Below are 11,247 nucleotides of genomic sequence, written 5' to 3' on the forward strand. Positions count from 1 at the left end.
AGACTCCCATCCTACATCAAAGACACAAACCACTTCCTAGAAAGCCTCAAATCCATTCCCACTCCCCTCCCACCTCAAACCTTTCTTATCACCATAGATCATCCCTTTACACAAACATCCCACATACCCATGGCCTCTTTGCCCTTGAACACTACCTCTCCCAACGCCCACCCGAAGATCTTTAAAAAAACCTTGTTCCTTATCACGCCTACCAACTTCATCCTCGCCCATAATTACTTCACTTTTGAAGGCCAGACCAACAAAAAAATCAGGGGAAAGGCCATGGGAACCAGGATGGCTCCGTCCTATGCCAACCTCTTCATGGGCAGCATGGAAGAGGCTTTCCTGAAGACCCAACAGCTGCTTCCCCTGGCCTCGTATAGGTTTATAGATGACATCTTTGTGGTCTTGACTCATGGTGAAGAAACACTCCTTAATTTCCTCCATAACCTCAACTCCTTTTCGAATCTGAATTTCACCTGGTCCTTCTCCAAAACCCAAGCCACCTTCCTGGATGTTGACCTTCATCTTGTTGAAGCTCACATCCACACCTCTGTCCACATCAAACCCACAAACAAACAACAGTACCTTCACTTTGATAGCTGCCATCCATTCCACATCCAACACTCCCATCCCTACAGCCTAGGTATTCATGGCAAATGTATCTGCTCCAGTGACAAATCCCTCAACAATTACACCAATAACCTGACCAGTACTTTCCTCTCCCGCAACTATCCTGCAGACCTTGTCCACAAACAGATCTCCCAAGCAACACATTCCTCCCCATCCAACAACAATGTTCCTACCCCCAGACCACACAGAATCATCCCCCTTGTCACCCAATATTATCCTGGCCCCGAATACATCAACAAATTACTCCGCCAGGGATATGACTTTCTCAAGTCAAGCCCTGAAATGAGATCATCCCTTGACAATATTCTCCCCACAGCACCCAGAGTTGCCTTTCGTCGCCCCCCCCCCCCCAACCTCCGTAACATCCTTGTCAAACCCTACAATATTCCCAGACCACCTTCTCTACCCAGCGGTTCCTGCCCCTGTAACCGACCCCACTGCAAAACCTGTCCCATGCGTCCCCCCACAACCACCTACTCCAGCTCCGCTACTGGTAAAACATACACAATTCAAGGCAGGGCCACATGTGAAACAACACATGTCATTTATCAGCTGACATGCCTCCACTGCACAGCCTTTTACATTGGTATGACGACAACTAAACTGGCTGAGAGCATGAACAAGCACAGACGAACTGTCCGCCTAGGAGATGTCCAATACCCAGTAGCAGAGCGTGCCCTCCAGCTATGGACCTAGGATCCTGCTACACTGTACATGCCATTTGGCTTCTCCCACCCAACACCAGTCCCTCAGAACTGCGGAGATGGGAACTTGCACTCCAACACATCCTCTCATCCCGCCATCCCCCTGGACTGAAACTACGTTAACCAATCTCACTCCCATTTACTCTTCAGTCTTCTCCTCTTTCCCTTTCCTCTTTAGCCATTCACGCATCTTTTCGTCCTACATAGTTGTGTTTATCTTTATACTATATACCTCTTTACTTCTGTATGCATCCTATGTATGCTTCCTGGAAGACGAAAGATCTGCTGGGCTCAGCTAAAGACCCACTCAAACTCAACACACCTGGCTTATATAGCATTGCCTACTAATGTGGTGTACAGTACTTTGGACAAATGCAGTGCTGCATCTCGAAAAGGTGCGAGGAACACATCAGACACATCCAACTTGGACAGACAGAGAAATCTGCTATAGCTGAACATAGTATAAAAAAAACCCACACTTTTGATTATGAGAACACCAGGGTGCCTTGCTGAGCCAGGAGCTATTGGGACAGCATCATTAAAGAATCGATAGAAATACGGGTCCATGAGAATCTTGTGAACAAGGACAAAGGTTATCAACTTAGTGTGGCCTGGAATCCAACATCAGCCACAATACGCCGTGAATGCACCAAGAACCGTCCAGCTCGCAAGGTGCAACCGGAATGCACTGATGGAGACAGGAACGGCACACTCGCTTCCCCCTCCACCCCGCCTGCCAGCTCCTCTGGATCCAACCTCCTACGGTCAGGTGGTGGGGGGGCACGCCACAGGTATAAAGGGACCGGCTTCCGCAAAGTCTCTGCACTTCGCCAGAAGATGATGTGTATGTCACTTGTCGAAACATCGCAATTTGAAGACACCACCACCCGGCTGGACGCTCAAGAACTCTTCACCAGCTGTATACATTGGGAGGGCATACATTCACACATAAAGTCTTGTTAGTCGAGCTCATGCAGCAAGCAATAACAATAAATGTAGCTGCTTGCTGTGCTACCCTCAATAAAATTCAACATGCATTACAGAATAACCAACTTGCCCATCTGATGGCTGGAGTGTTGATGCTGTGTGACAATGCCAGTCACCCTTCGTGGTCACACTCTAGAAGACCATGAAAAAGAGGGACAAAGAAGCATAAGCACCCCTGTGTTGCTTCAGCTCACATTCAAATTTCATCACCTGGTCTTCAATGGCTCCTCATGGCGCCGTCCTATACACCAGCGCAAAAACAGTGGTCACATTGCACTCCAAAAGGATATGATCGCATTCAATGGGGTTGCTGGTCCACAGTGTCCTCAGAGACAGGTTGAATCATCCGAATGTCAAAGGTTGTCAAGAACTTTGTCCTGCTGTTCATCACATTGCGAACTGTCATTTTCAACTGCAAAATGTGTGTGCATAAAAGCCCTGAGGAAAGGGGTGGTTTCATTGACGCCCTTTATTCCAGCTCCTAAGTCCTTTTAGTGTTGATTCTGAGCAGTAGTGTCTGAAATGTTTTCTCAGCGCCCATTAGAAAACTGCATGATTTAAACATTGGGTATTGCAGTTCTGACCTCCATCACACAAGTGTCCAAGTAAGGGGTGAAATATGGGTAAGAGGGATTGCGATGACCTCCCTATTATGTGATATGTCCATGGTGACTTTGGGCAGAACTGTGATGATAACTGGTGATATCATTAAACCTCCTTACACCTCACATGAACTTCTGACCTCTGGTATCTTTTTCACATTTGTCAACACCTTGCTGTTTAAAACATCACTGAGCCTGGGGGTGATGTTTCAGGGTACCGAACTTCTGCACCATTACAAAAGAAGGTTGTTGACATCTTCGAGCCAATTCCAACTTCTACATTGCAATGGGAGACAATTACAGAGTTTCAAAAAAGTTATCCTTTAACTGTATTACACAGTGTGGTTTGGCAAATGCATGTGCTCATGCCATACTTCTTTACAGGAGTTGTAGATGAAGACATAGTTCACCATCTTTATAAAGGTTATTGTTTTGGAGTCAGCAAGATACTGGGAGAAATAGTGTGAGATGACAGAAAGGTCATACATGTAAATAATATGCAATTTACTGCAAAAGCAGTTCAAGCATTTTCTTTTCTATTACAACAGTTTCTTTCAAGAGACCATAATAAAGGAATGAACATATGGCTGAGTGCCACACTTTTTTATGAGATTGTCATTCGTGGTGACTGCAGTAACACTCTACAGAAACATTTGGTAATGGTGTAGAATCTTATTTATTACCCCTAAATCTAAAAAGTCATAGGCATGTTACTGGCAGTACACCAAAAAGTAAATGAAGAATAGAGACAAAAGTCAGTTACACATTTTTTCCTGACACAAGAAGATTTATTTTTATTAGACTACATTCTGCATAATGGGATTTTTTTCTGTACAATGTTGCAGGTTCAATGAAGACATATTGGTTGCACAAAAAAGAGTATCGTAATCCATTAATGCGCATGGCTATTCCTGGCCCAAAACCACAGTGGGAGTATGATGCCGATCGTGCATCTATGCATGGTCTGCTAGGCCCCTCCGATGAACGTCGTGTCTATTCACCAGTCACTTTTCAAGATGTGGCAAGGCGTTCTATAGCAAGTTCACCTGTTAAAACCACAGGGAATCGAGGTAATAAGGAAAGTACATTATTTTGTGTGGTATAATGTCCATCCAACTCAACAGTCTAATATAATTTTTTTCTATATATTCATCCACACAAACAGAAATACGTTCCAACTCCATGGGAGCTGTATTTGCAACTTCCTGCATGGCAACATCTTCAGTAAGTGACATTGATCGGGCAGATGTAATCACTTCCTTCGCACGGATACAAACTACATGTACAGCTGTCTCACCACAAGGGAAGGCTGCTCCCTTGATGAAGTTTCCATCAATAAACAGTGTGTCCTCAGATGGAGCTCTTCTGCCTATACCTCCTCTAAATTCTCCAGTTCCTGGCACAGATTGTGAAACTGTTAATTCTCACTTTGGTAACTGCCCTACACTGACTTGTCACAAGGAAAGTACTCTATGTGACATGCATCATATGTATGGAAATATACAAAGCTCAACAGCAGTTCCAGAAGAAGACGAAGAGAGAGACGAGGAAGAAGACAGTGTGCCTGTGAAGATGCAGCTTCCACCCACTTCACGTTCTGATGGGAGCCTATGCATACGCACTAAGAAAGTGATTCACCGTAGCCAGGGACAGGGAATGGTCCAGCAACAGTGTTGTGGTGGGTTTGGCAATTCTGGGGCAAAAGACAAGCAGCATAGCAATTCTTGTGATATTCTCTGAAGCTAAACTTTAATTTTAGTTATTAACATTAATGAATTTGCATACAGTTGTACCATGGATGTATTTTTCAAGTGTTGAAGTGTTTATTTCATTTTATGTGAGACAAACAGCTGGAGGAGGCATGACAGAGAAACAAAAATTAAAAAGTTTCATACTCCAGAACTGCCTTATCCTTCAACAGGAGAAAAATTAGTTAACAAACACAAAGAGATCTTACATCATCATTTAACATACAAATAAAATACATTTTATTTCTCATTCTTCTAAATAAAATTGTGTATCTATTATTGAATATATTTAAATAAACTACTTCTACTTTCCACATTCCTCTGCCATAGAAAGAGAAACCAAACATAAAATCACAATATTTAACATCTTTAGTTAATGTGTTTTTCTTTTTGTGCATAGAGAGCAGATGAATCTCATATTCATAAAAAGGAGAAAGCAACACACATTACAAAATGATAATATAACTTTTGTCTGTGTAATTTTTTGGGATCTATTACTTTTTACCATTTATTTGTCATCCCTTTGAAATTTTATGTTGTTCAATTTTCCTTTTCATGACCACGAAGAATGTAACAAAAGTAGTTTGTCTCAAATTGAATGTTTCTAATATTAGTGTACACTCACTTGTATGCAAATTCATTTTATGTTGTGAACATTAATGAGTGTTGTTGAGTGAAATGATTTTCTGAAAGCAGTGAGCATTGTTATGGTGTCTAAACTTAATAGATGTTACAGACAATACTCATCAAGGATACTCACATTCTAAACTGTTTTAAAACTTCTGTACATTTCCATATGCAAGTAACAATTCATGTTATCTATTGACACATGTAGATATTAAACTGCCTATTGAAAATATATAAACCATTAGAGTCGTCATAATGTTGACCACCTGTTATGCAAAATGTTAAATTTTATAGCCATGTAGTTACAAAAGCTAAATTTAGCTTTGTGTACCTGTATCTGTACATAGCTGTGTTTGCTTAATTATTAGGTTAATTTATTAAGTGTTACCATTGAAGATTATTCACAAACCAGGCTGTGTTATGTTATGAAACCTTAGTATAATCTAAGTTATTGAAAACTATAACTTTTAATAGTAGCAAAATAGTGATACAAACTTAATTTTACATTTGTTAAATAGCCTTGTGACACAATGACTTTCCAATTGTAATTTTTTCCTTACATTTAGTATCATTCTGCATATTCATTTCTGTACTGTTTATTTTACTACAAAGACATTCACCAACTTTTTTAGTGTTTCAGGACACAAAATCTCAGTATCCAAAACAGTGTAAGTGTATGAAACAAGCATGCAAGAATTTAATCAGATGCCTCCTGTTTCATATATTTTGCTGCATTTCTTTTTGGTGATTTCCATACTTACACCAATACACTGCACATGCACACAGTGTGAGAACTGAAAACTGTTGATGATGGAAACGATCAAAGAAAAACCAAGTTTCTTGTTATTCTTAGAAAAATAATAGTCTTGAGTTATATGTAACAGAACCAAATCATAACAATACAAATAATGTGCACAACTTTTAAAAAGATATTGTTTTAATGGATACCAAGAAGGAAAAGAAAGAACAGGGAAAGTGTCCAGATGTGAATCAAAGAGCTGAGGAACATGATATGGGAAATAGAGGGAGCCAGAAAGTGTGTTAGGAAAGCAAGCAGAGGGTATAGGCAAAACCAAGAATAAAATCAAATGTACACAGAATCATATTATTTTTACTATATTATTCTTTACTGGGATTGTTAAAATTATATTTTAGCTTTTCTTGAAACTTCACTCACATCCATTGGTCTGCTTATTGTCTCAGTGCTGTATTCTTTATTTTATATCACTGCATTTCTTTTTCATGCAAATAATGTAATATTACTCCTGTCCAGACTCAGCAATTTATGGCCAAAGAGGTACACTTCTGACTGTACGCTGAGAGACTTATTTATCCATGACATGGGATGTGTAGAAAAAATGCCTCACCCACAACATGTCTAAGTTTTCTTTGTCTCTTAGACATAGTCTTCAACCAATGTAAGCAATGTCTTTATTGATTTTGTTGTAATATGATAGTTTACAATGATATGAAAAATGTTTCTTGCTAATTACAATTACAGAATTATCATTGCATTCAGCTCTCTGAGAAAACCTTTTTCAGTGACAATAATATGTGGTATGGATGCTTTTGTAACTGCTCCTAGATTTGCCTTTTAATAAACTCCCAGTTACCTGTGACTAGTCTACAACTGGGGTCTATTCATTAGTGTGGCCGCCTCCAGGGTGCAGGATCCCAGGTTCAATTTCTGCCTGGGTCTGAGATTTTCTTCACTTGGGTACTAGGTGTTCGTGTTGTGTTTGTCATTTCATGTAATTTTCATTGATGTGAAAGTCACTTAAGTGGTGTCAAAGAGAAAGCCTTGCACCAGATGACTGAACAACCCCACATTGGATCTCCCTGGCAATAATGCCATATGATTGCTTTATTTCTTTTACTTGTGACTCCATATAGGTAATGCGGGCAGAAATAACTCCAAAGGCAGCGCTGTTCATCTCTCACACTTCTTGCTGGTCCAACAATGATTCTATGGTTCAAGCAATAAGGTACTACAATTTGGTATATGAATGTTTTGAAATGGAAGTATTTGGAAATATCCATCAGAGGAAATGAGGAACATATGTTATGTAGGTGTAATGAGAGATTTTAGTTCTTATGTTGGAAATATTTGTTATGATACTATTTGTTCAAAGATAAATGATTTCCGTTTCTCTGTACAAAAATAGGACTGTTTATCATCAACAGTTTCCTAATGAATTTTCTAGTGTTCGATCATGGAACACTACTGATTTTTCTTGATTCTTGATCAACATTTAGTTAGGGCTACTGACATGTGTGCAGAGAATATAATACTCTACATCACTGTTTTAGTTCATTAACACAGGATGCTCATACAGATAAACAACTGAAATTTGGAGAAATGAGCAAACATTTCACACATTTATTCATTAAAAGTAATTTACTAAGTTTCGGTATTTAAACAATACAACAAATAAAAACAAAACTCAAATATAAGTGATATTTTTCACAGTCAGTAAAAAAATAACTAAGTTACTTGTTTTACAGTCACACATTGTATTTGACAACTCTGTTTCATATACCGTTGATCAATGGGGATTGGTTTCAGTTCACAAGTAATTTACCGTGAGATTAACTGCTTCCAACCAAAGTTGTGGTTTACTTTTTATCCATTGCTTTACACTGTTTTCAGCATAAAAACAGCTTTAATTATTTCTGTACATTGTCCTGAACTAAGACTTATTTAATTGTATTCTGTACTCAGTTGGTTTTATACATGCCATGTATAGATTATTTTTACCAGGTGTACATTCAAATCAGTATGTGATTGTTGTTTCTTCTCATGTTTCTATGAATCCTTCCAGTGTTAAACCCTACTCTTCCTTCATGTTCTTCCAGTACAGTAGGTTGTGTAGGAATGCAGCTGCCTATGACCTTAAGCTTTAAAAACAATTCAAAAAGACTATTTTTTGAAAGAGAAAGTATTAATTTATCAGCCGAAAAGTCATATATAAAGCAATCTACAAATTAATATAAAAAATTACTGGTTTAAATGAAGCTCTTCAGTGACATGTGTTGCCTATAAAATCAGTTGTTAAGGGATAATTAAATAATGTAGCCTTTGTTGTGTTGTCATTTGTGAAGAAACAAGCACTGGATGATAATAATTTTACTACAATGTAATTGTTTTAAAAGACTGTAATAAAAGATGATAATTTTACTCTAAATATATGTGATATCCAGTTGTTACTGTAAGTAGTATTTTAGAGTTGGAGATGGAGTTCAGCTATGTATCTAATTACACAAAACAGTATAGGACTGTTGTATACACACTGCAGTTTTAATCTGATTTAAAAATATAGTAGAGCATGATATGCTAAATGTTTTTTACAGTAATAGAGGAAAATAATGAAGAGCAAACATGATTTTAACTATTGTAGGAAGAAACTAAAAATAGGTTCAAATCTAGACTACATAAAATTATGCCAGTAATGAAACGGTGCTGATCTTGTAATGTAAATGAAATGCTTGAAACTGACTCTGCAAAATTTATTTGGAATGCTCAAGGGCAAGCATATTCAATACACATAGAAATCAGAACATATAATATTAAAATATATTACCCAAAATTATTTTTTAGTGTCAACTAACAATAGAAAGGGTTTGACATACCTTGCATCATTTTCATTTCCTAAATTGCTGCTAAATAAAGTTATAAAAATTCTCTCTTCACCATCCCCACTGCTTCACTGCTTCCTGTGTGATCAGGATGACTAGAAAATATTTGAGATATAGCTGCATGGCCTTCAAGGCTCATCAGGTAAATGATACAGAAGGAAGTTTTCTATAACCCACAGAATGCAGTAAGTCTGCTGTCACGTTATACAATTGAAGTGAATGAAAAGTAAGGGTATATCACTGATCACTCTTTCTGTAAGTTATTGGCAAAATACTTGAACCCAGGGATATAAATTCCAGCCGATATCAATATTAATATTAATATTGAACAGGTTTTAACTCTTAAAGTATACAAACAGCTGATAGTATTCTCTGTAATCAAGGAAATTAACCACACCTTTTAATAGGAACTACCCCAGTATTCAACTTAATCAATTTAGGGAAACAGTGGAAAAGTTAATTTTGGATATCCAATTGGAGATTTGATCTCTTCTTGTTCTAACAGTCGCTTTCTTGTGATAACCGGTACAATGCACCACTATGTCACATAACTTGCCAGTTCCATTGTCAGTGATGCTGTCAGGAAATGGAAATATCAACCAACACACGGAGAGGCATAATGAACTGATAATGGCCACTGGCTATATTGTTTCAGGGCTATTTCAGGTATGCTGCTTAACTGTTACAGAGGACTTGCTTTATGGCTCCCGTACAGAAATCATTAATATGATCATCTTCAAAGATTATAGAATTCACTGTATTTACATGGTTGATTGTTTTGCTCAGAAGGCATTAATCATGAGAGTCAGTGCATGCAGTTGCTTATGAAGGTGCAGAAACATTTATCTGTGGCACAGTGATAGATGGTGTGAAGTGATGAGCACAGTAGCAATGTGTTATTCAAATGGACATGCACAACCCTAGTGGATACCCATTTTGTTACAGTGGCATGAAATTCAGTCATTGATGTTATGGTCTGGAATTGTTTTTCTCTGCTGGAGTATATACCATTAGTTATTTCCCATAGCAGATGAACATGCTTCCCATGATTTCCTGTATCAGCATGGTAATATACCACATCACATCTTGAAGAAAATGAAGTGAATTAGCTGGACTGGCCTGCTCAAATATCTAGAATGAATTTCATCGAACATATTTGGATTGGATTGTGTGTCAAACAACTGACACATAAACCTGACTGGAAGAATGGACACAAATTCTTCATATCATAACTTAGTGGAAAGTGTCCTCTGAAGGTAAGTGCAGTAATAAAGTAAAATGAGTTCTTACAAGGTACACTCGTGCTCAAAAGTATCCGATCGACCTGAATTGCATTTCGCCTGATTCGCATGCAACCCACATAACGCAGCTGTCTAGCAGGTCCTCTAATCGCTCCTTGGTACAGTCGTTTGACTATTGAAAATGGTTCCAACAAGTCACCACTAGAAAACACGGCTCTGTATCGCAATAACACAATATGTAAAGTAATACTAAGATACTACAAATATCAGGGAACACCTTATCACAGGTAAGACTGTCCTTAAGGCTTGTAAGCTCACATTTATTACAATAAATGACATACCTGAAATGTTACCACTCTCATTATTACGTCAGATAGGTAATGCACGTAGTAAGTTGTCGTATTCATGATTTCCTCTTCAAAGTAACATACCGTACTTATTATTTAACACAAAATGACATTAAAAATTTAAGTTATTCACGAGCAGCTAGTTGAGAATATGTATGAACTTCAAATGACACGACGAACCATCTCGTTGTGCATATGGATTCAAACCCAGGTCATGCAGACTAAGCAAAGATTTCGTGACTGAACTGAAACTAACAGTCATTCCTGATTAGGCGTACGGAGAGTGATATACCTCGATTTTACGCAGTATCAGTTAGCAAATATCAACTTTAAATTACATAACGCAAACATTTTTAATGGACGCGAATTCCTACCCAGCACCTATTGTCCCTGCTAAGGAACTACGAGAGATGTTAAATATTGCTTCTTAACAAGTAATTTATTTGAAATGCCGTGAGGTAAAACTTTGTGTTGGGCAGGGATTCGAACCCATAACCTAATAAGATCGTTATCGAAGCCCAATCAACTGTGACATATTGCATTTTCTCGGCAGTAGCTAGATGTTTTTACTGAAACGACGAGACGAAACATTACTTTTTTTCCTTCCCAGGACTCCAACCCAGCACCTATCGCTATTTTATTCTAGAGAAAACGAACGTTAAATATGGGTTTCTTGCACCAGGAGCGACATGTGAGCATGTTTGAACTACAAATAATATGAC

General features: G+C 38.3%; 1 protein-coding gene across 1 annotated transcript in view; it reads left to right on the forward strand.

Moving 5' to 3' along the window:
* LOC126095129 (soluble guanylate cyclase 88E) overlaps positions 1 to 8,463 on the forward strand; it is a 421,452-nt gene extending 412,989 nt beyond the window's left edge. Inside the window, exons 13-14 of the mRNA XM_049909837.1 lie at positions 3,772 to 3,996; positions 4,092 to 8,463. Coding sequence (XP_049765794.1) covers positions 3,772 to 3,996; positions 4,092 to 4,666 — 800 coding nt within the window. The 3' untranslated portion in view covers positions 4,667 to 8,463. The remainder of the gene's footprint in view (positions 1 to 3,771; positions 3,997 to 4,091) is intronic.
* The last annotated feature ends 2,784 nt before the right edge of the window (positions 8,464 to 11,247 follow it).

The sequence above is a fragment of the Schistocerca cancellata genome, chromosome 8 (assembly GCF_023864275.1).
Source record: "Schistocerca cancellata isolate TAMUIC-IGC-003103 chromosome 8, iqSchCanc2.1, whole genome shotgun sequence".
Lineage (NCBI taxonomy): Eukaryota > Metazoa > Arthropoda > Insecta > Orthoptera > Acrididae > Schistocerca > Schistocerca cancellata.